This window comes from Prionailurus bengalensis, chromosome B4 (assembly GCF_016509475.1).
Source record: "Prionailurus bengalensis isolate Pbe53 chromosome B4, Fcat_Pben_1.1_paternal_pri, whole genome shotgun sequence".
NCBI classification, from domain to species: Eukaryota; Metazoa; Chordata; class Mammalia; order Carnivora; family Felidae; genus Prionailurus; species Prionailurus bengalensis.
In genome coordinates, this window is record NC_057358.1 from 138,806,068 (window position 1) to 138,833,407 (window position 27,340).

The following is a 27,340-nucleotide window of genomic DNA, read 5'->3' on the forward strand; positions in this document are numbered from 1 at the left end:
GTCACAGAGAGGGACAGGCTCCTGCTAGGAGCTCACCTGAACGCTTGCCTCTGACCCTGGCCCACAGGGGCTGCCTCCGCAGGTCGCAGGTCGAGAATGCTGGGGTGGACGAAAAAGGGACCCTGAATCTTGCCCCAGGGAGTGCTCCAGGGATCCAGGGTCCCTGGAGGAATGGATAGGAGTTTCCCAGACAGAGGGGAGGCTCCCAGCCCAATCTCCTATAGCCATGTCCTGGTCAGACCCGGGTGGGGAGCTGATAGGGGTACCCCCAACCTGGAGTAAGGGCTTGGGGTTCTGAGGGTTATTCTCTACCTGTCCATGGAGCACTGTACTGTGAGCTTGACAGCTTTGGGTCCTGGGGCGCAGGTCGGGGCAGGTTTCTCTCGGGGGAGGGGCGTGTCCCAGACCCAGGGGCAGGAGCGCTTTGAGTGGGACCCCTCTTCTGCTGCCCTGCCCCGTTGTGTGGTGTGAATGTGCAGGTGGCGGCGGGGCTCCCTTCAATGACAAAGCCGAGATTCGGAGAAGCTGGGGGCCAGCCCAGAGGCCCAGATTCTGAGGCTGGATAGCACCCCTGGGCATAGGGGGAGCCCCTGCGAGGTATTGGCAGTCTAGAGGGAGTGCGTGTGCACCCCCACACTGTGGGGTTTCCCGATGGGAGGCGGGTCGCGACTGGCAGCAGTCACCATCTCAGAACCACCGGCGGGCCCCGCGAGTCCCCTGGTTGTCCCGCGCGCGGGCCTCGGGCAGGTGACAGCAGCGTGCGTGCCCGTGCGTGGCTGTACCCGAGGCTTCCGCCGTGACGGAAGCGCGGGAGCGCGTGGCCGCGGCCGAGATTGGCGGGCCTCGGTACGGAAGAGCCGCTGCGCGTGCGCGCGGGCGCAGGTGGCGGGCGCGCACGTGGGCCACCCAAACAAAGGTGGCGCCGCGTGATCGAGCTCGCGCGCGCGCGCGCGCGGACCCCCCGGGACAGGCGCATCCCCGTGGGCCCCCGAGCGGGCCGCGCCGGGTGGGGCGGGGAAGCGCGCTGGGCGGGGCCGGGCGCGGGGCGGGGCGGCGTACGGGGCGGGGCGCGGGGCGGGGCGGCGGCTGCGCAGGCCAGGCCGGGGGCGCGCAGACTCCGCGCAGCGGGACGCGAGCGCGCGACCTGGCGCCGCCGCCGCCGCCGCCGCCGCCGCTGCCGCCGCCGCCTCCGCGCTCGTGGCCGGGACCCGCGGGGCCGCCTCCTCCGGGCTCCCCGGCGCCGCTGGGCTCCCGGGCGGGCGGCAGGTGCAGCGCGGCCGGGCGGCTGGCGAGGGGGGCGCCGCGCAGCGGGTGAATGAGAGTTGGCCCCGATCTCCGCGCAGGGTAAGCGGCGCGCGCGCGGACGCCCACACGGACCTCGCGGACACACAGACACGCTCCGGGCACGGGCCGGCCGAGACACGACCCGGCCCGCTCGGCCACGCTCATCCCCGCGCCCGGGGCCAGCGCCCCTGCGGGAAGGGCCCAGCGCGGGCGCGCCCCGCACACACGCCCCCAGGTCCCGCGCGGCCCCGGAGCGCGCGTCACGGCCACCCCCCCCCCCCCGCCCCCTGCGCGCGCCCCGCGGCTCCCGGCCGGCCTGGGAGAGGAGGACGTCTAGGGGGCGCGGGGCCCGGGCTGGGGTGCTGCTGGTCGCCGGGTCGGGGGTCGCTGAGGCCAAGTGGGGACAGGGAGGTCGTCCTCCGACCCACTCCCTGGGCGCACAGGGGAGGAGGTGGGAGCCCTCGACCCCGGCGGTCCGTGCGACCCCAGAAACGACCCCACCAAAAAGTTGTGGCCACTCGCCCCCTCCCTACGCCCCTCTTTCTGCCCTGTTTACTCTCCCTTTGTTTGTGACTTCTAGCTAGTGGGGCTCTGCTGGGACCCAGGGCCGCCTGCAGGCCAGGAGGTGGAGTGTAGTGTGGCGGCCCCCAGCCTGGGGTCCCCACCGCTCAGAACTGGGCCAGCACCCCTGTCCAGGCCTACAACTGGGGAGGAAGGAGAGCCAGAGACGGGCGGGCCGGCGCACCTGCCCCTGACAGTGGATCTGTGGTGGGAGGAGCAGCAGGCCCCACAGGCTTGGAGACCTCAGGGGAACCCCCCCCCCCCCCCCCCCCCCCGCCACCCACCCCTCCAAGCCATGTTCATCTCGGGCCTGCTGCCAGCCCCCAATTTCCAGAGGCAGGGAAAATTCAGCTCTGGGGAGACCTTTTGCGGGATGGGGTTCTCTTCTTGCCTTCCTTGTGCAGGTTGGGGAGGAAATACAGAGTTCTGAGCCTCTGCCACTCGCAAAATTTGAGGCTTGCTGAGTCTCATCCCCCATAGTGGCCCAGCTCTGGAGGTTGTTTTAAGTCTGGGCCTGGCGGGATGGAAAGGGACAGGGCTACATGGTAGTTAACAGAGGACTTGGGAGTCTTTCCATGGTGCACCTGCTCCATGACCTTGGGCAAGAAGGCTTTGAGCCTCCCTGTGCCTCAGTTTCCCCCCCCCCCCCCCCCCGGTAAAGGGAGAGGGGGGCTGGTAAGAGGATTAGATGAGGTGATGCAGGCCTCTCCCTGGCCAGGCACACCCAGGGCAGAGATCAGGACACCCGGGTGAGGCTGGCAGTGCCCTCTGCCCCCAAGCAGCCACAGCTTCTCTGACTGTCCCGCTTGTCTCCCGGACCCGTTCGAGGACGCACTGTCCGGCTGGGTGAGTGTGTTCGAGCTGTTGGCCCTGCCTCGTGCTGGGTGGAAGCACATCCCACGGCTGTCACCTGGGACACCTCAGATCCGGGAGCTAGGTAAACCTGGTCCTCCTTCCTGCTGCACACCTGGAAAGCCACCTGCCAGGTCTAGGGAGGGGGCCTGGCCTGGCTGGCCTTCTCCCTGCCGTGGCCGTGGTGTTGATCCTTCTGTGTACTTTGTGGCCATTGGGCAGGGGCCTTGAACCTCCACAGCCTGGACGGTGCTGGACTCCTGGCGGGGGCAGGGGATGCCAGCCTGTTCCCAGGGATGGGAGAGGTAGGGGTCTTCAGGGCCTTAGGATGGGGGCCCCCACCTCCTCGGCCCTTCTTCCCTCTCAGCTGCCCTGGCTGGTAGGGTGTGGCTGTCCCAGTGGTGCGGCCTGGGGACGAGCAGGGTCTGTCCTTGGGAACGTCTGTCTGCTTGCACTCGGGAAAGGCATTTCCCGGAAACTGATTGGGGAAAGTTTCAAAGTCGTGGTCAGTTTGCTGTGGCCCTGGGCAGCCCAGTTGCTCTGTGTCTTCTACAGAGGCGGACGGGGAACCCCTCAGGGAGGAAGAACCAGGTGGTCTCTCTCGAGACTGGCGGGCTACAAGGCCCCCCTCCTCGCCCGCCTCTTATCGGTCAAGTCCAGCCAGGAGTGGGTGTCAGGAGACCGGCGGTTGCCAGCTCCGTGTGACCTCTGCTTTCCCTGCCCTCCCTAGGCCTCACCTTCACCAACTAGAACCGAGGAAGAGAATCAGGCCCGTTTTTCCTGAATCACCATTTTTGCTGTTCAACAGAATAGAATACTAGCTCAGGCACAATGAGACAAAGTGCTATCAGATCCCAGCGAGCCCCGTTGCCAGGGGAGGCTCGAGCCTGCAGCCCATCTTCTCGGTAACGGCGACGTTACAGATGTGACAGACGCCAGCACCAAACCCAGGCCGGTCTTGACGGGCTCCGTGTAATCGGAGAACAGAGGGCTCCCTTGATGTGTCCACAGTGTGACCCCTGTGAGTGTTGTGCCACGGGGACCCCGTCACCTCGTGGGCCCCGGTGGACCTCTTCCAGCTCTCTACAGATTCTGGTCTGGGTGTTTCCCTCTGGAAGCTCGAGCTGCACCAGCTGTGTGCGGGCATGGGGTTTCCATCCTGGAGCCGTATGCCTCCAGCCAGCTGCTCCTTTCTGGGGTGCTGGTAGGCTTCCCCTCACGTGGGCGCCTGGCCCCTCACCTCTGGTATTTGGCCCTCTTCGCGTCAGGAGGCGGGGGTTCCTGCCTAGTGGCCGTGCTGGGGACCTGAGTGTTCCGGGAGCACCTGTTAGGGCAGAGTGGCCCGGTTACTCCTTCTCTGAGTTTCTGCCTCCTCCCCTTGCGGGCGGCTGCTACATGTTGTCAGGAGGACAGGAGACCATTTTTGTGCGCGCTTGCTGCCCTGGGGGAGCTCTGACGGCATCGGGGGATGTGGTGGAGCGTCCCCGTGCCTGAAGAATTTGAAAATGAATCGGGGGAGATGAGACGTGGGCCGTGGAAGTGAGTAGTGGGAGGAATACAGATGTACTTGCTGGGGAAGCAGCTTCTGTTTGCTCAGCACAGACAGGGGTGTCGGTGGGAAGCCGCTCGATGAGGATTTGTCCACTCACATGGCGCTTGGGGGAAGGCCTTTGGGGTGGGGAGCTGAAAGCCTGTTTGCAGGGTCTTTGGGACTGCAGCGGGTTCAGATCTTTTCTCCTTGGCTTTTCGGTGGCATAGCAGTGGGGACTCTCACTGGGTCTCCATCCGGGGCAGAATCCAGCAGATACCCCACGTAGAGAGGGTAAGAGTCCAAGTCCTCAACAGTTAGGTGTGGCTGGTGGACGTGGGAGGAGGCCTGGGTCCCTGAAGGTGATGGTCGTTTAGTTTTTTTTTCCTTACTGTTTATTTATTTTTTGAGGGGGGTGGGCAGAGAGAGGGAGACACGGAATCCGAAGCAGCTCCAGGCTCCGAGCTGTCAGCACAGAGACCGGCGCGGAGCTCGAACTCACAAACTGCAAGATCATGACCTGAGCCAAAGTGGACGATTAACCGACTGAGCCACCCAGGCGCCCCAGGTGGTGGTCGTTTAGTGGCTGGTTTGTTTAAGGCCCAGCCTAGCCCAGCCCCGGGTTCGGAGCCGGCTGCCGAGGAAGAAATGTAATCGGTTAACTTGAGAACTCAAAGGCAGGTTGCTCTGACTTCTGTTACAAACAGAGGTGGGGGAAGAAAATGAGGGTTTCCCTAATTAGAGAAAACCACGTTCTTTTGGCCTTTAGTGTCTGCGTGTGGCCTGCGGGGAGGGGTGGGTGGAGACTTGGGGCCCGTAATTCTCCTCTAATGACCGTCGCCATCTGAGGGCTATTGTTGAGATTGCTGGGCGTTTGAGTTGTAACTGGGTTGTGATTATGTTTAAGCCCTGTGATCAAAGTCCCCTGTGGTAAAGCCAGAAGACAGGAGGCACTGGCCTATGAAAAAAACAAAAACCGAAAACCATTAGTAACAGTCCTGGAAATCACTCCGTTGTGCCAGACGTTGGCCCAGGTGTTCTCGCCACGTTGTGCCTTGAGGGAGACTAAGGCACGGAGAGGCGGTGGGGCTGGCCTGAGACCCCATTTAGCTAGGTAGCGGAGGGCGGATGGGAGTTTGAGTTGTTTGGCCCCTAAGGCCGTGCTCTTTTGGGGGTTCGTGAGAGACGTGAGCGGCACGTTTAGGATCAGGGTAGGAAATCTCTGCTCTCAGACACGTGCCAATAGCAAGAGCGTCCCCAACCCCACGCCTGACAGCCTTCTGGGCGCTTTATATGATTGCCCTTTGTCACAGCCTCTCTGAGGTGCAGGCCACGGGCTGGTGAGTGGCAGAGCCACGTTTGAACCGGTGGTCTCTGTTCCTAACCTACAGCAGGGGGGTTCGGTGGAGAAAAGTTGTGATCCTGCCGTTGTGTGTTCTCGAGCAAGGTGCCTAACCTTCCTGGGCCTCAGCTAGGTCACCTATAAACGAGGGTGTTGGTGTAGAATATAGAAGCCGGGGGTGGGGGGTTTGAGAGCACACAGGAAGTCCCGGCCAGCTTCTCCACGGAGGAGGGGGGAGCGGTGGGGGTGGGCAGGTGCTCCCCATCTCCGGCACTGGCTGGTGTTGAGTGGCCGTGTTGTGTGGCACTCAGACCGGATCTGGGGGGAAAGGTACGTGACACGGGATGGGAGCCGTATCGCCTCTCTCTCAAGTGGGGCGTGCTCAGAAACTGTAAAGCACTGTGCTCGGTTCCTGCTCCTTCGGGATGAGGGGCAGGGAAGGGCAGGCGTACCCAGAACTCCTGTACGCCCCCAAACCCCGGTTGAGCTGTGGGTGAGAGAAACCAGATGTGTTGGGCACCGTCCAGGGTCCCAGCGGTTGTGGGGGGAACAGCTCACCCTCTCTCGGGGTCGGGTTCCCCCTGATCCGTGGAAGGGGCCCTGCTTCTAGCCCGTCCCCCTGTGGGCAGGGGCTTGGGGCTGTCTGGGGTGAGCACGTGGCTTGAGGAGGCAGGAGTCCCTCCCTGGTCCTGCCAGTATGGCGTGCAGGTGGGGGGCGCTTCTGCGCCCGCCCTGGGACCGAGAGGCATGCAGCCCCCATTCTGATTCTGACCCACCCGCCCTCTCGGCCCCCTTCTGCCCATGCTGCCTGCAGGGCTGCTCCAGGGTGGCTGAGCCCTGCGTCTGACACATCCCTGCTCCCTTCCCCTGGCCAGAGAGGCCTCTGATCACTTAGCAGGCCTCACTGCATCCCTCCCGACTCTGTTCTTCCCTCCTCCTGTTGGGTCTGTGAGCTTGGAGAAACGAGTGGGTGGATGGATACGCTCCCCACGGTGAGCCCCGGGCTTGGGCGCCTCGCTCGGCCCTGGGGGGCTGAGGGGACTCCACGCACAAGGAGCTTCAGTCCTGGGAGCCTGGCTGGGGGGAGGCGGGGCTGGGCAGGCAGAGAGGCGTCTGTTTTTGAAATGTCTTTACTGAGGTGCAAGTTGCATATCTTACAGGTGCGCGATTCACCGAGGTTTTGCATGTTCACAACGTTGCATGACCACCACCACAAGTCAAATTTCCGAGCGTTTCTGTCACCCGGGGATCCTCCCGGGTCCCATAGCAGCTAGTCACTGCTCACCCCCGGCCCCCACCGGGGGTCTGCTCGTCTTAGTACGCTGCGCTTCCGTCTGCTGTGGATCACTCTTCTGAAGTGTGGCCCCGAGCGGCCCCCGACCCCCCTTCTCAGAACCTCAGGGGGCTCAGCTCGCCTCACCAGGCACCAGGGGTCTGAGCTCGCAGCCGCCCCCCCTGGTTGCTATGGCTGTCTGAGAACGCTTCGAGCTTACCCACTGTGCACCGGGACCTTGAGCCAGTAGCATCCCTGCCTTCTCCAGGAAGCCTTCCTGGCTTTCCCCTTCCCGCGGGGTTAGGACCTCATGGGCCCCCGTGCTAGTCACCCTGCGTGTGCTTGCCTGTTTACCCACCTGCCTCCTGAGCTGCCGGGAGGACAGGGGCCCTGCCTTCCATCATTCTCTGGGGACGGCGTCTGGGAGTGAATGCTTACAGGTGGGGGGTTGTGTGGCCGTGGGTCCATGAGGCTCTCTCCCTGACATCCCCACCGTTTCTGCTCCTTGATGATTATGGTAGGGTCACTTGGCTTTGAAACTTCACTGCTCGTGTCCTCTGGAGCGTCTCAAGGGCAGGGCCCGGTCTGGCTGCGGGTGTCAGGGTGCCCTGCCGAGTGACACCGAGTGACCCATCCCGCCCTGGGCGGCATGTTGGTGGTGGTGGTTTTAATGGACTGTGTTTTGAAAGGTAGTTTCAGGTACACAGAAGAATTGCGGAGATAACGCAGAGATTTCCACATAGTCCTGTCTACGGTTTCTCTTGTTGTTAATGTTAGTTGGTGTGAAAACGTTGTTCGAATTAATGAACCAATGTTGACACATTATTAACTAAAGTCTGCAGTTTACTCAGCCTTAGTTTTTACCCCAAATCTTTTTTCTGTCCCAGGATCCCATCCAGGATATTGTGTAAATTCGTTTTCCTGTCTCTTGAGGCTCGTCCCGGCTGGGAGGGTTTCTCAATTTTTCTTGTTTTTGATGATCCTGAAGCCTTGAGAAGTATTAGGAATACTGTAGGATCCCTCTACATTGGAATGTGTTTAGACAGTTGGAATTTGGGTGTTTGGGACTGGGGTCCCAGTTTGGGAGGAAGCCCACAGGTGAAGGGCCCTCCTCATCCCGCCCCATCAGGGCGCCTGCCGTCGGCCTGACTGATCCCCGAGGTGTCCGCCTCGGTCACCTGGCTGAGGCTCCCCCACCCCCACCCCTGTCCACGCTGCCCTCTGGGGGGGAGCCCGTGTGTGTGGCCCTCTTGGAGGGAGGGGTTCAGCCCCAGCTGCTCCAGGGCCCGGTATCTGCGTACTGTGTTTGGAATCCTCTGCTGGGGGAGACTTGTCTCCAAACCCCATTCACTAATTTATTCGGTCTTTTTTTTTTTTAATTAAAAAACATTTTTTAAAAATTTTATTTATTTGGAGAGAGAGAGAGACAGAGAGAGGAGAGACAGAATCCCAAGCAGGCTCCAGACTGTTGCCCCATGCGGGGCTCGAACTCACGAACTGTGAGATCATTATGATGACCTGAGCTGAAATCAAGAGTCGGATGCGCCTCCGACGGAGCCCCCCCAGGTGTCCCTCGTTCATCAGGGACTCAGACCTGATTTTAGGTTTCGGGTTTCATACTCTGTTGGGGAGCCTGCTCCAGCTTCGGCCCCACCCGGTGGGGTGCGAGCTCGTCCTCCCTCTCGGGCACACCCGCCCCGCCCCAGCCCTGCGGTCCGCGGGTTCTCCAAGGAGCGGGGTTCCATGCACAGGAGAGGGGGGTAGGGCGCGGGGGCGGGTGCTGGTGCACTTGTTGCCGTGGGATTCGTTGGTCCGCACGCTGGAGATGACAGAGCAGGAGACTCAAGTCCTCTAACTCTGGATGTGCCCACGACTCCAACGACTTCGGCGAGTAACCATCTGTGTCCCTGTTAAGTGAAACGTGAGCTCCTCCTGCTGATACAGTCCCCTTGTAACCACGTGGGCCCTTCTGGCCTCCTCCCCTCGCTGATCAAGACGTTTCCATCCCGCGGTGGGAACCGGGCTCCCCCGTTTTGCCATCCATTTCCTTAATTGGCCCATTCCAGTCGGCGTGCAGAGCGGGACCAGGATGGCTATCCCGGGCCGTGGGAGGCAGCTCTGTGGGCCTGGATGCGGCCTGCGCGTCCGGCTGCTTCTCCGCGGGGCCGCTGGCGTGCCGTCAGAACTCAGGCTGCAGGGGGCTCACGGCGCGGCGCATCTCTAAGAAGGCCTGTGGCCTGCAGGGAGGTGGGGAGAGGGGAGCTGGGGCCTCCGGCTGCGCCTGGTCAGCCCGCCCCGCAGGTGCAGGGCACACAGACTCGGCATCCCTTTGCAATCTGGAAGCGGGGCTCAGTGCACACGGCCCAGAGGTCTGGCTCCAGCAGCATGAGGAGGAAGGCTGCGGGGGACCCCGTGCAGCTCTTGGGCTGAGATCCCGGTGGGGCCTGGCTCCTCCCCGCGTCTGAACTCACACCTGAGCAGGGGCGGCCCTCGCAAGAGCACCCCTGAGCAGCAGGGCCCCGAGGGCAGTTTCCTTTCTGGAAACGAGAGACGTGAGGCTCCGCGTTGGCTTCCGTTTCCACGGAGGGTCTGTCTGCACACGTGCGTGCGGGTCTCTTTGGCGGGGAGGAAGGCTCCCCGGAGGAGGAGGAGGAGGGCTGGGCAGGGGGTGGTGCCCTGGAGCGGGGTGCCTGCATGCCCTCTGTGGGGCCGGGCGCCCGGCTCCCAGCGCTCAGTGGGCCCCAGCGCGGCCCCGGGTGGGGGAGTTTCCGAAGAGGGCAGCGGCCGGTGGAGCAGGCTCGGACGAAGGCTGGCACGGTGGCTGTCCTTGAGAGAAAACGGGGCAGGACAGCGAGAAGGACACGGTGAGTAGGGCAGCGAGGGTGACTGTCGCTTGGGGCGGCGCACAGGTGGGCGGGAGCGCCGTGCCCCCACACCATCTGCAGCGTCCCTGTGCCCTTTCCCACGCAGGCTGTTGGGGGCCTCAGAGGAGCCAGTCTTGTTTTCTCGCTCTCGGGAGAGCTCCCGCCGGGGACCTGGGGGGGCTCCGGCCACCTGCCCAGCCCACAGCGTGGTGCCTGTGCTGCGTGCCCCGTCCGTGCCTTCTCACCTGCCTGAGAAGGACCTGCTCTGTGCCGGGGAGCGAGGCCGCTGCCTCCAGGAGCACGTGGCAGGAGGGACGAGGGAGGTGGGGGCCACGGGACAGCAGCCCACCCCGCCTGGGGGTCAGGAGGACCCCTGGCGGGGTGAGAAGGGGCCACAGGAGCCGATTTGGAGGGACACAGGGGATTTAGGCCGAGGAGGAGTGAGGAGGGGCTGTAGGCCGGGCTAGGCCTCCAGCCAGCATTCTGCCCTCCCCTGGGCCCGCTCTGGTGGGGGCCTGTGGGGGCAGCTTACCAAAGGTCAGCTCCGTGCAAGGCTCCTGGAGATCCAGCCGGCACGTGCCCCCATCTGCTGGGGCCGGGCCATGTCGGGGGTGCTGTGGGATGTGTGGCCAGCTGCCTGGGCCTCCCATCTGGGCCTTCTCAAAGCTCCTGTCTCCCTGCTGTGGTGTGGGGGCTCCAGTCTCCCCTGGTCCCCTGGGGGGCATCTAAGGAGGCTGGTGGAACTCGCCAGGGGCTCACTGAGTGGGGGCTCTGTGGGGCTGGGGGGGGGTGCTCTTATGCCCGAGCGGCTCTTCCTGGGAGTGAGGCTCCTGGGGCCTGATGTGGGGCCGGCGTGCCGTGGTCCCGCTGCCTGTGTCTTCCTGCTGGCCTGGCTCCCCCGCTGGGGTCCCCCTCCCAGATCCTTGCTGTGCCACACCTGCATCCCTGCTTCTTTCTGGGTCGACGTTTGTGGGTCTGCTGGGTCCCGTGTGACAGGCACAGTCAGCTCTGCTCTGGGGGTGATGCCGACCCGGCCTCTGGTCCAAACCTTTATTATCACAAGACTCAGAGCCTCACTCTTAGAAGCACCAGGCTCACCAGCCACCTGCAGGGTTCCCACAAAACCCACACCCCGACGGGGGTGCCCTGTGGCAGCGAGGTGCGTGGATGATCCCACAAACCCTGCGTCCAGGAAGCAGAAGTGTGGGGGGTCACATGTGGGGGCGGGGTGGAGGGGTGCCCCGCTGTCCCGAGGGGCATCGCCGCCTGGTGCCGGCGGGTTGAGGCTGAGCCGTGCGCCCCTTCCAGGCCCCTGTGGGCGTGTCGTGGGGGCCCTCTGCTGGCGTCAGCACCCAGGTCGGGTGTCCGGGAGCTGCGGCCCCTTTCTCGTTCCATCCAGAGAGGAAGGTCGGAGTCCCTGCTGGACAGGAGGGCAACGCGTGTCTTTCCCCGGCGGTGTGCCCGATGGGCGACCAGGGTGTCATATTGGCGGAGCATAGAGCAGGCACGCTGGGCGCATCCTGGGTCAGAACGAAGAGAGAGCCTCTGTCCAACAGCCCATGCTTGAGAATGCAGGGAGGAGTGTGAATCATGTCGCCAGCATTCCACGAGGAAGTTTAAGCAAGCGTAAGCATCTGAGTGTGTGCGTGCAGGCGCGTGCGAGACGGAGGTGGTGTGCGAGCTGGTGTGGAGGAGGAGGGTAGCGGTAAGGACCCAGAGGTGCTGGACCGGAAGGCAGAAGCGAAGGAGAGAGATTTCCTGGTCCTTAGAGCAGGGCCCGGCCCGCCAAACACTGGAGGCTGTGGATAACGTGACTTCGCTGCTGCTGAGCTGGGTGGAGAGGAAGTGAGATGTGACTCAACCAGCAGAAAGCCCTGGGCATCCAGGCTGGGTGGAGCTGCTGGCCGCAGGCGGGATTGTAGTGAGGACTAGAGGGGAAGGCAAGGCAGGAGGGGCCGTCCGTGTCCCTGCTGGGGGAGCCTAGAGGCAAGGGGTCCGTGGTGGTCAGGGGGGGCCCGGCAGGTGTCGGCGGCAGATGGGCACCACCGCAGGGGTGTGCTCGGGGAGATCAGCCCCAGCAACCCCCGGCCGCTGCCAGACCGGGAGGGAGGCCCAGGAAGCCTCATGACTGCCTGGCATGATGGCGGGGGAGTCTGATGGCGGGGGGAGCACGAGGTGCCGCGGGGCATCTCCCCGGTGGTGCTGGGAAGGCACAGTGTCGAGAAGGGACGTGGTGGGGCTCCTGGATGTGGAGGTCGGCTAGCGTTTGAGAGGCGGGCCCGCCTGGGGAAGCAGGGGATTCATGGGAAGCTTCTTGGGAAGCAGGGGATTCATGCTTCTGTCTGCGGGCTGGGCCAGAAAAGGGGAGACGTGGCCTCTCGCCAGCCAGTCTCTCTGCTTTGAAAAGCCCCACGCCTGATCTTCCACAGCTCGTGGCCACCTGCCGTGTTCCGGGAGTGGGCACTCTTCAGATGCTCCCGTGGCGGGGAGGTGGGTGGCTGCAGTTCTTGAAACGGCCCCTTCCTCTCCCCAGGGTCCTTTGTCAGGCTCCCGAGCCCCACACCACTGTCACACAGGCTGGGCTTTGCTCGTCCTGAGAGGAGGGGACAGACTGGGCAGAGCCTAGCTGTGGCCCAGGCCCGGCCGGTGCTAAAGCCTTTCCTCTGCCCGGGTCACGGCTTCGCTAGGAGGCGTGGGGCTGGTGACTGAGCCTCTCCTCCAGAGCAGAGCTCCTGCTGACCCAGGGCAGGGACCGCAGGTGGGCCACATGCTGGGCGGGGGCTGGGCACACAGCAGGTGCTCCATGAGTGGGGAGGTTTTTCCAGCCTCGCTGGTGCTCCAGAGGAATCCTTCCGGAGCTGCAGCCCTGGTCCCGGGGTCCTTGACCCTCTGGCAGAGTTGCTGCCATCTTTGGGGAGGCCCTGGAGCCTCCTGGGGGAGGGAGTCTTGGATGCCGGGGTCCCCACCTCACGTGGCCCATGCGTGGACAGCATGCTGTCCTGCTGGTCTGGTGGGGGGGCAGGGCACCCCAGGAGAGGGTGAGTGGGTGGGTGACACCCCCCACAACAAACCTGGCTGTGGCCTCGTGGTCCCCACTCTGCAGATGAGTAAGTGGGGTTGGAAAGGTCGTGGTAAGTGGCTGCCCCCGGGACCCGAGCCCTTGGCTGTGTCCCAACTGCCACACCTTTTGGGCCCATTTAGGTGTTTTACAGGGTTGAAGTTGTCCTATTTGTTACCCACTGCGGGCCTCAGGGGGACCCTAAACTCTGCTTTCGGGGTGACCTGCCCTCTTCATGTGTGTGTGTGTGCCGAGGGCCCCCCCGGCTCTGCACGGACCTCCCCAACCCTGTCGGGAAAGCCGGGGTGTCAGATTCTTCCCTGTCACCTGACCCTCCATCAGAGGACGTGGGTCTCCCCCACTGGACCGTGAGCTCCTTGAGGGGGGGCTCGGGCTCGGGCCATCTTTGCAGGTGCCTGCCGCACCTGGCCAGCGAGCGCTGGGAGGCCAGGGGCCGACCATGATGTTCCCTGCCCTGCCCTTGCTGTCTCACTCGGAGCCAGCGGGGCGGGATCTGCTGGAGGGTGCTGTCTGGGGTCTGGCTCGGTCTCGCTCTGCCCTCTGGAGGCTGAGCCAGCCCAGGGGGCGGTGCCTGGAGCGGAGGCCTGGGGGGCGGAGCGGGGCGGGGCCAGGGAGGCCTCGCTAATCTGGGCCGTCCCTGCCCCTGGAGCCTGTGTCACCGCTTCTGAGAGGGGCGGGAGCTTTGCTGGGGGTGGGGCAGGAACCCTAAAGAACGGGAGGACGGGCACTTGGAGCAGGAAGGCTCGCACAGAAATGCCGCCCGATGGTGGTAACGGGGACTCTGGAGCTTGCCGCGGGGGCCCAGGTCTCACACCCGTGGTCTCCTTCGCTAATGGCCCCATTTGAGAGCTGGAGGGGCCGGCACAGAGAGGTGAGGTGGCTCAGGAAAGATCACACAGCCAGAGAGATGCGAGGCTGGGTGATTACAGAGGCCACTGTCACCCAGGGCCTTGGCACGTCTGCATCAGCCTTGGTGGCCTGAACAGGCCTCTGGGTTCCTCCCAGAGGCAGGAAGGGCAGAGTCTGGAGCGTGACCCATGCAGCCCCGGGTCCAGCCCTTTGTGTCTGCTCTGCGTCCCCCTGGAGCTGCAGGACCCCTTGCCTTCTGGCAGAGAGCCGAGGAGGTGCTGGAGGTGTGTGGGGGCCCCCGTCCGAGAAGGTGGCGCTCCTGGGGCCGGGGCGCCGTAGTTCTGTGTGTTGTGTGGCCTAGGCGGGGGGGTTGCCGCCCGTATGCCTGGTCGGTGGGTGTCTGCGGGCTGCTCCTCCTGAGGGGCCTGGGGTGGGGGTGGGGTGCGGCTTGGCAGGGGGAGAGGAGGGAAGAAACCCAGGGCTTAGAACCAAGTGCGGGCCAGGCGCACAGGAGAGAGGCCGTGGCCGGGCAGGGATGGGCCTGAGAGGTTGGCAGGGAGAGCCCACGGTGTCTGTCCCAGCACAGCCGAGGATCCGGGGTCTCGTTTAGAGAAGCAGCTGGAGGAGGCAGGGGCCCCAGAACGGACAGGCCCCGAGGCAGGTCACTGTGTCCTCCCTCTTCCCAGCGTGTGACTGTGGAATCCCTCTTTGTCCTACGTGCTCTCATCCCAGACCTAAAACACGTTAACCTTACTGCTGTGCCAGAAAGTGGACTGTGAGTTTACCAACTCTCACCAAATCTGAGTGCGGCCTATGCTGCCAGAGTCGTTGCTGGTGTCCCAGCTTACACACCCCAGAAAGGTCTGTGTCCTGTCCCTACTCCCCGCCCCCCCCACCCCCGGCACTCTACATTTAGCCGTGGCCACAGAGGGACAGGAACTGTCAGGTGTCATTGGCACACTGGGACCTTGCCCATAAGTGCGGGCCCCACCGGGGGGCAGGGACCATATCCCTCATCCAAGAGTCCCCACCACTTGGCTGAGGGCATTTCGGCGTGCTTGAGGAGGTGATGCCTGCCCACCTGAGTCTCCCCCCCCCCCCCCCCGCCGCCAGACCCTTGACCTGGGGCGTGAGGCCACCTCCCCGTCCTCCTGCCAGCAGACTTAATTGACAGATGAGCTTCCTTTTAAGTTAGGCAAGAGTGTATTTTCTCAATAGCTGGCTGCCTAATTGTGTGATTGCTGGGTGAGTTGCCGGCCCTGAGTCGTAGCAAGAAAGGTCAGCCGTGGCCTCGCTTAGAGCGAACACGTTCATTCACAACCGGGTTCACGTTCTCTCCGGGATCTTTTTACCATTCCAATTGGGAACCACGTCGGTTACACCTGCAGGAGCCCCGAATTCGGAGCGGGATTTCCATCTTGAGCGTCACTGACTCGTGTGCCTTCCGTCTGTGGGGACCAGCCTGTGGCCCGTTCCCCTGCGCGTAGAGGCTGGCCCTGCTGCGTCCCAAACATGCTGGGGATAAAAAGAGCCTGTTATGACCCATTTATAAAGTATTTCAGAATCACCTACATGAATATTTTGTCCTAAATTCTGTGTAATTAGGAGAGAGAAACCCTACTCAGTGATTATTTTCGAGCACCAGAATAACCTAGATGAGAAATCTCTCCATGTAGGTTTTCTCAAAAGAAGCCATTTTAACAAGAAACATAATAGGAGTTGATTTTATCTACACTGTTGTCTCAAAGGCTTGGAAATAGCGTGTCTCCTTAAGGAACCTGCAAGCCTTGCTGACGGTTATGTGGTTTGCAGAGCCTTTCCCTTGCCAACGGCGAAAGGTAACCTTCCGGAAGTGTTTACAGAATCCTCGTGAATCCTGGCTGGTGAGCCATGGCCGGCTTCCCTCCTGCCCGGCTTCCCCCCCACCCCCCTCAAACCTCAGCTGAAGCCAGAAGCTGAACAGGCCCTTCTGGCTGTGAGGTGCTGGGTGGGTGAGGTTGGATGTGGAGGGGAATTTGCCGCTCTTGTCCATTTAGGGAATGTTCCTTGAGCGCCTCTCTTGGGGGGCTCCCCTGCCGCTTGCAGAAGGCAGCTTGGGGGCCGCGTGGAGCACCCTTTGCTGGGGAGGCAGGTGTGGGGCCGAGTTTCTGGGGTAGCGTGTATGGGGCTGGGGGAGACCTTTAGGAAGGGAGACTTGTAGGCCGGATCTTTTTCTCTTCTCGGGGCCCCAGGCTCACAGACCTGGAGGAATCCTGGCCCTTGGAGCCGCCCGCAGCAGTCACGCAGGACCCTCTTGTCTGTTCACTCAGTCATTTCCAACGTGAGAGGTGCCCTCGAGCTCGCCAGCAAAGCAGGAGCGGGGACGGACCTTGATGATAACCCCCGAGTAACAAGGTTCTCCCAGCGGGAGATCAGCTCCCGCGTTGCCCGTTTCCTGGGGGAGGCCTTTCTTGGGCCCGCACCACACTGTCTTGTGTCGGTAGGGCCGGACATCTGCCCGGGGGCGTCCCTTCTCCCTGACCCTCTTCTTGTGGCTGAACCTTGAAGGTAGAAGTGGTCTGGGCCGAGCGGGGGCTGGGGAGGCGACGCCTGAGGAGCATTCGAGGCCGGGGCAGGTATGAAAGCACACAGGTGTGAGGGACAGGGTGTGCTCAGGACGGGTGGGGCACAAGGGAGAGGCCAGAGGTGGCCAGAGGAGAGCTGGGGTGAGGGAGGTGGGGGAGTGAGGAGCCTCTGGTGGTGGTGGGGTGAGCCCCGCTGACGGCAGGTGTTTCCAGAAGTTTCAGGTGTGGGAACGGCCTGGGATGGGAGGGGGGCCCCTGAGGCTGGGGCCACCCTGCGGTGAAGGGGAAGATCGGACCTCCGGCGACCCTGGGGGTGTCCTGGGGCCGGGAAGGGGCCCCGATGAGGCGAAGCATTGAGGGATGGGGGTTGTGAGCCCCTCCCTGCGTGTGGCCGGCAGACCAGGCCCAGAAGAACCTGCCCTGCAGCCGAGAGGCGTGACCAGGCTGTTGGCAGGCTCCTGGGAAGTGAGGGGGCAGAGGGGCACCAAGTGGGGAGACCCTGCCTTTGGGCTCAATGCCTCGGGTTTCCAAAACAACCCTGGAGGTGACGTGGGGGGAACTGGCCTTCAGGACAGGGTTTTCTCGTGGTTGCCTTGGAGAGTGGTGCCTCTTCCGAGCTCGGTGTCCTGGGCTGTGAACCTGCCTTTATCAAGGGGTTTCCCTACCCTTGGGACCCTTGTCTTATAGCCCCGGGGTAGGTGCTGGCTGTGCCCCTGACACCAGGGTCGTGAAGGTGGTGGGGTCCCCACGTGGAGGACCTGGAGAGGAAAACAGGCTCCCGTCAGGCAGCTCAGCCCCTGGCCAGGGTTGGCCGCCCTGTCCTGCGTTGACCCCCACCTCCCCCGTACCCACACCCCTGCCCAGACCGCCCCGGCGGCTGCCCCCCCTCAAGCCATCAGGAATCATCGAGGGTCCCCTGCACCTTTCGAGGGGCCGAGATTGGAGAGCACGGAGAACCCTCGAGCCGCACGGAGGTGGGGACTGTGGCTAGTGTCCACAGTCAGCGGGCGAGCCGGCCCCTCCAGCTCTCCTGCCCTTACATCTGGTGCTCCTTCTCCCTCTGTCCCCATGGTGGGCTCTCCCAAGGAGCTGGAAAGGACCGAGCCCGGTCCGGGCCTCGCAGTGGGTCGGCATGAGCCTGCGGTCCTGCAGAGAGAGGGCCCGGCCACCCCCGTGTTCTCCTTGCTCGGAATGCGGACCCAGTGCAGCAGGTGGATGGACTTTATCCAAAGGCAGTTGGTGGAGGCTGTGGAATGCTTGTGCGCAGGTGCAGCCCTCCGGGGGGGAGGTCAGGGGTCACGTACCTGCAGGTCCCCCCCCCCCCCCCCCCCGCTGCTTCTTCCTGAACCGTCTGGGGGGACGTGGAGCGGGGACCCAGGCTGGGAGTCTGACCGGTTAAATGGCCCGGTCGAGCCCGGGGCTCTCAGTTTCTGTCGGTGTGAGTGTGCTGGGGATGAGTGACCCTGGCCGGCCTTTCCGGCAGGGTCAGCTGTGTCACAGCAGAGGGACTCTGACCGCCTTCTGTGTGGGTGGAGCCGGGCCGAGCGGTGAGTGAGGTGGGGGCTGCCGACGGCCCTTCTCTTCCCGGTGAACCAGTTGACCGGATCTTGTTTCCTTTTGCGACCTGGGGGTCAGGCCCGAGCAGGCGGCCTTCCGTGGCTCCCTTGAGCCTTTCCCACTGTCCCCGAGGTCTCCTCGAGGCTGCGGGATCGTGTCAGCTGCTGTCCCCGGGCAGGATGGGAAACCACCCTCCTGGGCTGTGCCAACCCGTCAGTCCGGATCGGCCAGGTCTCCAAGGAGCCTGCCGCTCTCGCTCTCGGTGAGGCCTGCCCTCCCCTGGGAATCCACCGCCAGACCTTTGGACCCTGGTCGGGACGGGGGCTCTCTGTCGGGAGAGAGTGCCGGAAGCTGGACCGGGGCGGCCCTGTGGCTGTGCCACGTGGGCACGGGCGGCGCGGGTCCTGGCGGAAGGGCCTTCGCGGAGCCAGGCTGTGGCGGGAGCCCCACGGCGGGTGGGGACGAGGTGATGCGGTGAGCGGGGCCTCCCCTGGACCTGAGGGGCTCTGCTGAGTGGCGTCTCTCGCGTTTGCTGCGACCTGCCCGCAGCGTCGTAACGGGGACGGAAACCAGTGCGGTGCGGGTTCCTGTTTGAGGGCAAGTTCGCGTGGAATGTGGGTTTCTGCCTGTTCTCTGCTCGCACGGGCTGCCTCTCAGGTGCGAAGGCGGCCTGTTCCGATCAGCTGCGTTTTTCTGGTTCAGGGTTTGGCAGTAGACCCTTTTTCTGGGTCGAACTTCGGCGAGAATTCTAGCCAGAAGTTGGGGTGTCTTCTGCTCTGGTAAGCCGAGGCCAGGGCTGTGGCCGTGGAGGGGCCGGAGGGGTCCTCTCGCTCCTCAGCTGTTGCTGCCCGGGGATTCTAGTCATGGAAGGTGCCGGACATCCTCTGGCCCGCATCCTGACGGGACCCTTTAAGTGGCTCCCCCCGCCCCGCCCCCCCCCCCCCCCCCCCCCCGACCTCAAGAAATGAAATGCTGGTTACTGGTCTGATTTGCAGGTGCTGGATTCTGGCTGCCCGAGGAGGCCTGGGTCGCTGGGGTCTGGTCGGCCGAGCGGTGGGGCCCCCCTGGGGTAGGAGCCCCTGTGGTCCGATGGGGACGTGAGGGAGTGGTGCATCTGTGACTTCCTCTGAGGGCAGGTGAAGCTGATGTGGGACAGAGGAGCTGCAGGGCACAGGCCCTTATCAGCTGTGCCGGAACTGAAGAGAAGCAGGGTGGGGGGGGAGGGGGCACAGGGGTGAGTGGGGGAAGGTGAGCGCCACAGGGTGGGCCTGGTGGGTGGGCCAGGGTTCCGGCACCTGCTGTGCTGCCCCCAGAGCCCCGAGGAGGCAGGGCCATCAGGCAGGAGGGGGGTCTCCGGGAGGGGGCTGTCACAGAGGGAGTGTGGGGACAGAGCCGACCGAGCTGTGGGGTCCGGGGTTGGGACGACACGAGATTTGGGGAGAATCCCCCGCACAGGACACGTAGGCGTTTGGAAGCCGTGTCCACAGATGGGGGCTGGACATTTGTGCTCGGGAGCACCCTGGGCCCGGTGGCCGGGCCTGGGTGTTAGTGGTCGCGTTACTGATTCTGGAGCCTGGGGGTGCGATGGCTTTTCAGACTTGAGCCGTTTTCCTCATCGTTGTGCTTTCGGATATTGATCCCCCCCCCCCCCCCCCCCCCGCCACCTCCCCTGTTCTCTGTGGAAGGAGACGAGAGCATTGCCTCAGATCAGCTCCATCTGGCGTCACGGCCACGCGCCCGACGGGTCCTGTCCCGTTTGTTGGAGCTGAAGCGAACGCACGGTTGAGGTTTTAATGCCCTTTGCAGAAAAGTGACCTTGGAAGGCTTTTCCCAGGAGGGGCCCCTCTTCGGGAGCGATGCAGGAGGACCCCGGGCCCCTCTTGCTCCCACTGCTGCCTTCTCCCTGTAGATCGAGCGCAAAGCCCATCTTAACCTGAAAGGCACCGGGGAACGTTCGCTGTTTGCAGAAGCAGTTTGTGCAAGGGCCCTGCGGATGGGCGGGCCCTGCGGTGCTGGCATCATTTCTTCTCGAGTGGCCCTGAAATGGACTGTTCCACGTCTGGTTTCTCAGGGTGGGTGATGCCGCGGTCTCTGGAGAGCGCCCGCCAGCTTGTGAACGGTGCCCGCAGGTGTCCCCCAGATGCTGCCACCTCCTCCTGGTCTCTCAGTGGCGGGACCTCAGGTCACCGTCAAGGCGGACAGAAGGTGTCCCCCACGTGCAGCATCCCAGGCTTGCCTTGTCCGCCCAGCCGGGCGGGGTCCGCCGCAGCCTCGTTTCTGCACGGGGGCACCTCTGCCGCTCGGGTCCTCGGGTGTGGAGCGTGGAGCTTGTGGCCTGGTGCGCTCAGGCCGGTATGTCTGGTTCCCCTTCTGTTCGTTTCCCTCCCGGCCACCCGTCCCTTCTGCTTTCCCTGCGATCGATTCCTTCCCCCAGGAAGGCAGCACCTGTGTGCTCCTGGGACCAAAAAGGCTCTGATTTGCCTGCTGAGTTGCAGTCTGTGGGTGGCGGGGCGTCGGGAGACGGGCTGCTGGGCGCCGAGAACCACAGAGGCTGTGCGTGCTGGGCTTCAGAGGCAGAGTGGGTGTGCACAAGGCAGGGGTGCAAGGCGGTGTACGTGTGCACGTTCACTCGGGTGTGTGAGCCCAGGTGTCCCAGGGCCCGTGTGCCCGGACCGAGAGACACCTGTGGATGAGGACTTTGGGGAGGGCTTCCTGGAGCAGGAGGCGTCTGTGGCCCCTGAAAGTCGCACAGCACCCAGAGGCAGGGAGGGTGTTGGTGAGCAGATGGGGTGGGTAAGAGGATGTGTGCGTGGGGGCTCCTCTGGCCTGAACCCCAAGGGGGAGGCCAGAGGTGGAGAGAAGGGGCGAGGTGTACCTGCTGGCCTGGCCGGGAACGGGGGCGCTGCCCCTCCCTTGCTGCATGGCTCTGGGCCAAGTCTTCCCTGTAGGGTGAGGGTGCCACTCTTAGGGTGAGGGTGCCACTCTTGCACGCGCCATGACACAGAGCAGCCGGCGCTCAGGCCCCGTCCCCCCCTCCCCCGCCTCCCGTCTGTCACATGCCCTTCAGCCACAGAGCCTGCCGCTTCCCCGCCGCCAGGCCTGCAGTCCAGCCTGCTGCACGCCTGGGGCCCACTCTGGTCGTGCCTGCGGACACAGCTCCCTACTGGGACCCGGCTGCCACCCCTCGAGGCCTGGACTGGGGTCAGGGGGAGCCGTGGACCGACCAGCCCGCCCCTGCGCCCCTTCTCCAGGGTCACTGGGTAGGCTGGTGGCTCTCAGACCCTGGTCTCCGAACCCTTTGTAGTCTTCGGTTACGAGGTCGCCAGAAGGCCCCGATATACATGGGTTGTCTCTGTTGCTCTTGACTTTCTGAGAAAATACGAGTGGGGCGCCGGGGGGGCTCAGTCAGCTGGGCGTCCGACTCTTGATTTCGGTTCAGGTCATGATCCCAGGGTCGTGGGATCGAGCCCCAAGTCAGGCTCTGTGCTGAGTGTGGAGCCTGCTTGGGATTCTCTCTCCCCTCGGCCTCTACGCCTTCTGTCTCTCTCAAAAGAAAAAAAAAAGTAAAACTAAGAAATCTAAAGGTATTAATTTATCAGGAACTGCCAACTATAAACCCATTCCGTGTTTACGTAACTAGCTTATTCTTATTAAAAAAAAAATCACCGTGTTCCCCCCCCCCCCACTCCACAAAAAGGAAAGCTGTGGGGGCACTGGCAGCTTAAGTTACGTGTCACGTGTCCCTTTTGCCATGTTGTCTCTCCGTGGGCCGCCTGAGGGCGAGTGTGGAAAAGCAAGTGTGGCCTTACTTTTGACCTCATGGGTCCCCCCAAAAGAGGTTCCTGAGCCGTGCTCCAAGAACTGCTTGTTTGGCTTTGGGAGCGATTTCCCTGAAGTGGTGAATGAAGGTTCTTGTTCCCGTTTTTTTCTGTTTTATTTAAAGTCCTTCCTTTATTTAAAACAATTTTAAAATGTCCTTTGCTGTGGAATAGCCAACACCTTCCGGATCCAAAAGGGGTTGAAGCTGAGGATGAGTCTCCAGTGCCTCGTGCCTCCTCCCCTCCCCCCACTCCCCCCTCCCTTCCGCTTCCTTTCCCCTCCTCCCCTCCCCCCTCCCCCTTCCTCCTTTTCCCTCCTCCTTATCCCCTTTCCCCTTCTTCCCTGTCCCTTTTTCCCCTCCTCCCTCCTACCATCCCCACCCTCTCCACCCCTCCCCCTTCCCCCTTCTCCCTTCCCCCCTCCCCCCTTTACTCCAGTGCTGGATGGCGGATGGCTTGCACGCACTGGGCTGATAGCAGTCAGCCCAGGCTGGGAGGTCTCCCGCAGGATTTGAAGGGTCCTCCTCCTTGCTCAGGCCGTGGGGGCTCCCTTGTGTGGCTGTCCCCCGTGGGTGGACCTGAGGGTGCATCCAGCCTCGTTTCACTGTCACAAAAACCATGTGGCAACGAAATGACCTTGCCTCTACATCATTTTGCAAGTAGAGTAGGAGACTTTCCCGTAAGGATAGTGGATGTTGCAAAATTGCCCTGGGCGCCCCCCACTGAGTAGGGGCCCCTGCTTCCTTGTTCCCACGCCCACCCGCCGCATGTTTGCTGGTCTGTCAGGGAAAAGGGTTTCTCAGGGTTGCTCATGGAACTTTAACTTGTGTTTCTCTCTTTATAAGTGGAGATTAATCATCTCCCCGTAGGTCAGAGGACTGTTTGCCTTTTCCGTGAGCTCTCTGCGTCTTTGGCCCATTTTTCTGCTGGGCTGTTTATCAGTCTTAGACAAATTAATCCTCTGTAGTACGTGTTGCAAATATTTTCTCCTAGAGTATCATTTGTTTGACTACTTCGGTTTTTGCCTTGAAGGTTGTTTTTCGACATAATCTGTGTTCTTCCGGTCCTTCACGTCTTGCTTGGAAAGGCCCCGTCCAGTCCTGAGGTCCTGGACCCTCCTGCCCCCCGACCCTCGCCCACCCCCCGCCTCTACACGGATGCCGTCCTTGTTTTCCGTGCACATCTTTGGTCCGTTTGAGCGTATTTGGGGAAGGGATGAGGTGCGGCTTCAACATTATCTCCTTCCACACAGCCGCCCGGATGTCCCCGCGTGGGTCCTTTGTTGGGTAGCGCGTCCCTTCCCCCTGATGTCAGATGCCACTTGGATCCCACTGGAGGCTGGGACGTTGTAGCACGGCTGTAGCTCTAGCATGTTCCATCACGTGGTGGCGCTGGTCACCCTCATTACTCCTGCTTTCCAGAATTTTCTGGGTTATTCTGGGTTTGTCTGTTTTTCCTTATGAACCTTGGCCTTAGCTCATTTTGCTTCCTCTGAAGTCTTTTTGTAATATTTTTGGGGGAATCACGTTAGATTTATAGGTTATTTTGGAGAGCTTTGCTCATGCTGTCTCTCCTTGTGTATTTATGTATAACCACGATGAAGTATACATAATACGATAAGTGTGATATACTACATGCAAGGTGATAAAACACATATAACGTAAAACGTACCGTTTTGACCATTTCTGAGCGTGCAGTTTGGTGGCATCCGGTACGTTCAGTGTTGAGCGACCAACACACCATCATGTCCAGGATGTTTTCATCTTCCCACACCAAAGCCCTGTCCCCATGAAATGCGAACTCTCCGTTCCCGTCCTCTGCCCCGGGGGCCTTCACCTACGTTCTGTAGCTATGGATGTGACTCACAGGGACCATAGGAGCAGAATCGTGCCGAATTAGTCCTTTTGTGCCTGGCTTCCTTCACTGAGCACAGCGTCCTCAAGGTCCATCCGGGTCGTAGCCCATGTCAGCCAGCACCCCGTCGCGTGTATGAGGGATACTGCTCTGTGCGTGTACACCACAGTGTGTGTGTCCGCTGTCCGGATCCCGCCGAGCCCCGGTGTGGGTACTTCGGGTGCATTCCCAGAAGCAGGACCTCCGGGTCCTATGGTGGTCCTGTGTTTGTCTTCTCAGGACCCGCTGCTGTTTCTCGTGGCCGACAGTGTGTGGTTTGCACTCCCTGGCCTCGGTGTTTGCTTGGGAATCTGGTAAATGGACAACTCTGAGCCTGGCTGCCCTGAGGCCCCAGGCAGGTCCGTGAGCCATCGCCCTGCACCCCAGGGCACCTTGTGCCCTGCCTTCCATCTTCCCCTGTCATGGCTGTGAGTTCCTCTCAGCTGCGTCCCCCTCCGTGTAGAAGGGGTCGCCGCAGTCACAAGCAGCCGATACTCACGAAGTCCTTAGTGCGGGCCTGGCCCAGAGACAGGCGTGCGGGAGCCGGGGTCCAGCCTCCCGGAGGCCGGCATGTGGGATTGGGTTAGGGGGGTGGTGTGGGAAGGGGTCAAGTCCGTGGGCCCAGTGCAGTGTGCTTCTCAGTGCGGCTGGTGCGGGCGGCGAGGCTCCCGGGTGCTCCCTGTGCCGCGAGTCCTCTCGGGCCAGGCTGCCCTCCCTACCCGGGACGGTCCCCACCTGGCCTCAACATGCTCCCCGTCCGTGCTCCCTTTCCCTGGGGTGCCTTCCTCTGCAGCTCAGAACGGCCTGCCCTGGCCGGTGGGGCCTGTGCCCCGCCTGCCCGGCTCCTCCGTTCTGTGGTTAGGAAGTTCCTGCGCGGTGGGCACGCCTCCTCTGCATTCCTGCATCTGGTACATAGTAGGTGCTCATTAAACACCGGCCGAGCGCCCGCTCATTGCCGTCCCTCTGAGCATCTGGCGTGTGGCTCTGCCCCGCAATGCAGCTGCAGGGCGACAGTGTGCACGTCAGGACCCGGGCCGCGTGCCGGACCTGCTGCGCGGCCGTGTCTTTGCCCTGCGGAGCCCCCCTGCCGCCTGGCAGCAGGGACACTCGGAGACCCAACCGTCCGTCCATCGGCCACACGGCGCTGGGCAGTTACCTGGGCGCGCGGCGCAAAGACGACTCTGAGGATTCGGGTGTTTTGTGGGTTTTCTGATGTTTTCTTTACGTGGCCGCGGCGTGAGTGCCAGCCCGCACGTCTGCGCCAGGCCTGCCCCGGGTAGGGCTGTGAGCCTTTCTGGGCTGGCTGAGCAGGAAACGCGGGTTCCACCTTCTCGCTGTGTGTTGTCAGACACGGAAAACCTTTTGGGGCATGGGGTGCTTGACACCTCGCGTAACTGCCCGGGGCCTGGTCTGCAGGGGAGGGGTCTGGCTTGGGGGAGCCGAGATGAAACAAGAAAAACAAAGCTGCCTCTGGACAGGTGCCTTTTTCGCCTGAGGGCTGTTTACCTTGGCGCTGGATTTGCCTGAGGACTCGGAAGCTCTTTAAAATGCACCTCACCCACCCGGAAGCAGGTGACACCAGGTGATGGCCAGGTGACAGCCCTGTTCGGTCTCCTGCTCTGGGGAGGGGACAGTGAGGGACGGCGGTTGGAGAGCCTTCGTGTAGGGAGGGGACAGTGCACAGTCAGAAGCGTGGACTGGATGTTGCAGGCGGGAGCCGGGGCCCGGGGCTGGCTCCTGGAGTTTTCACTGTGCTCTCTGTCACTGTGGAGCAAGGGACACTGCCCTGAGACCCAGGGGGCGGCCTTCCGGGGTGGTCAGTGCTTTTGGCTGGTGGCCGCTCGCAGCTGGCTGTCCTTCCAGCCAGCCCCGCTGCCTCAGGAGGGATATGGGGGACGGGGGAGAAGCCCCCGGCACCCGACCCAGGTGCACGGAGACGTGTCGGTTTCCCTCACCTAGATCCTTCTAGATCTCGTCTAGAGACCGCCCAGGCTGCCCCAGTGTCGCCATGGATGGCCCCTCACCCCTCACCTCTTTCCTTAAGAAGACTGGATGGTGATGGGGACACACACCAGTCAGTGTGTGATGCTCAGGAAATGGGACCCCAGTGCTTAGGGAGGGCCCGGGCACCCCGCTACTGGGCCAGTAAGTACCGTGACCGTTTTGAGAGTTTTTGGTCTGCTGGGCACTCATCGCCCTAGGACAAGGGACGCTAGGGCATGGCCCGTGGCCAAACCTAGCCCACTGGCCTGCAGCCACACCCATCCGGTGGCACGGCGGAGTTGAGAAGTTCTGACAGGCCATGCAGCCCGCCGAGCCCCAGACATTTCCTACCTGGCCCCTTACAGAACAGGATTGCCCGCCCCACGCGTGTCGCCTGTAGTGTTTCAGTGGTGAAACGCAGTTGGAGAACAGCCCGTTTGCAAACAGCTGCGAGCCACGCCCCTTTCTGCTTTCAGGAACTTGGGCCAGGGCCATGGCAGGAAGTCATGACTGGTGCCCGGAATCTGGAAGGTGGTTCCTACCGGCAGCCTCACTGGCTGGGTCTTCCCAGGTCCTGGTTGCTAAGGACAGTGGAGGGAATTGAAATAAATCTGTGTGCGTTTTTAGTAGCTCATTCTGTTTGCTTACACAACACAGAGGTTTTTGTCTACCTGCTCCTAAACTTTAGGTTTTTTTGCTGGCTTTTGTTTAAATAAACATCTGTGTGGCCACTCAGTCAGGCTCCCCACTCGGTCTCCTAGGCAGAGGGGCCTGTGGGCTGTCCTGCAGTAAGGGATGCATTAATAGAGGCATGTGCCAGGGAGGGCTGGATAGCTGGGCCCATCTGGGGTTAGGGCAAGCACAGGCTCTCGAGTCCAGTGAGGTTGGTTTCTGTTTCTGATGTGCCACTTCCCTCTCATCCTGTTTCCCCAGCCTCAGTTTCTCCTTCTGTCAGTTGGTTTAACAATAGAACTATTGTTTCAGCATTGTGACTGGGATCTATGACACCTGGGATATGGGAGCTTGTCATTCTTGCCTGAGATTTGGGGCCCTGCACAGATTTTGGGGTGCACAGGAGGCCTGGGGCTCGTCCTTCCCTGTGTCAGTGCCCTGTGAACATTCCACGGGAGGTGTTCTGACCCCCTGCCTGGGGCTGTCCGGGTCCTCTGCTGTGTGCACCTGGGCTGAGGCCCAAATGCCTGGAGATGGGCCCCCGGATGGGCCTGGCTCACACCTGTCTCTTCCTGCTACTCTAAAGCCCAGGGAGGGCAGGTCTTGACCTGAGTGGCCCTGCCTCTGTGCACCTCACCCCCGATCCTTGGGGCTGGTCCCCAGCGGGGGTCAGAGGGCGGGGGTCTGCTTTGTGCAGGGCAGGTGGCAGGGCTGAGCCTTGGTGATGGAGTGCTGGCGGGGCGGGGGGCTGCCGCGCCCTCTCTTGATCGGCCGCCTGCCGTTCCCCGGGGCCGGGTCGGAACCCTTGCTGGAGTCTCGGGCACTGTGGCCCTGGCTTCCCACCGCGTGTGGTCTCTGCTCACCCACCACCTGCCCCTCCCTCTCCTGCCTGTCGGGGGTGGGGGCGTGGAAGCCGCTGACTGGGGGGTCTCGGGTGTCCTGGAGCCTCTTACCCTCATCTTCCAAATGGGGACGTCACCGCAGCGCCCCGAAGGTGAAGTGACAGTGGTGCACGTGGAGGTGGACGGAGGTGTGGGGCTAGTGACGTCTGCTAAGTGTGTTTCTGGAGAGTGGGACCTGGGGCTTTCCCGGGGTTGCTTCCCCCTGCCGGGCACGACTGAACGTGATGCCCGGCAGTGCTCTGAGAAGGGAGTTCGTTCGCACCCTTCACAGTCACAGGAGCCGGGCACCGGCAGAGGCAGGGTAACCCACCCGTGGGCA

At 62.6% G+C, this 27,340-nt stretch overlaps 1 protein-coding gene across 3 annotated transcripts in view; it reads left to right on the top strand.

The window, feature by feature from the left end:
* Window positions 1–1,229: 1,229 nt before the first annotated feature.
* GRAMD4 (GRAM domain containing 4) overlaps window positions 1,230–27,340 on the top strand; it is a 75,812-nt gene continuing 49,701 nt past the window's right edge. Inside the window, exon 1 of one of the 3 annotated variants that reach the window (XM_043562932.1) lies at window positions 1,230–1,344. In XM_043562932.1, coding sequence (XP_043418867.1) covers window positions 1,316–1,344 — 29 coding nt within the window. In that variant the 5' untranslated portion in view covers window positions 1,230–1,315. Of the gene's footprint in view, window positions 1,345–13,506; window positions 13,655–13,694; window positions 13,917–27,340 lie in introns of those variants that run through there. The other 2 variants (XM_043562933.1, XM_043562934.1) reach the window with 2 other exon arrangements.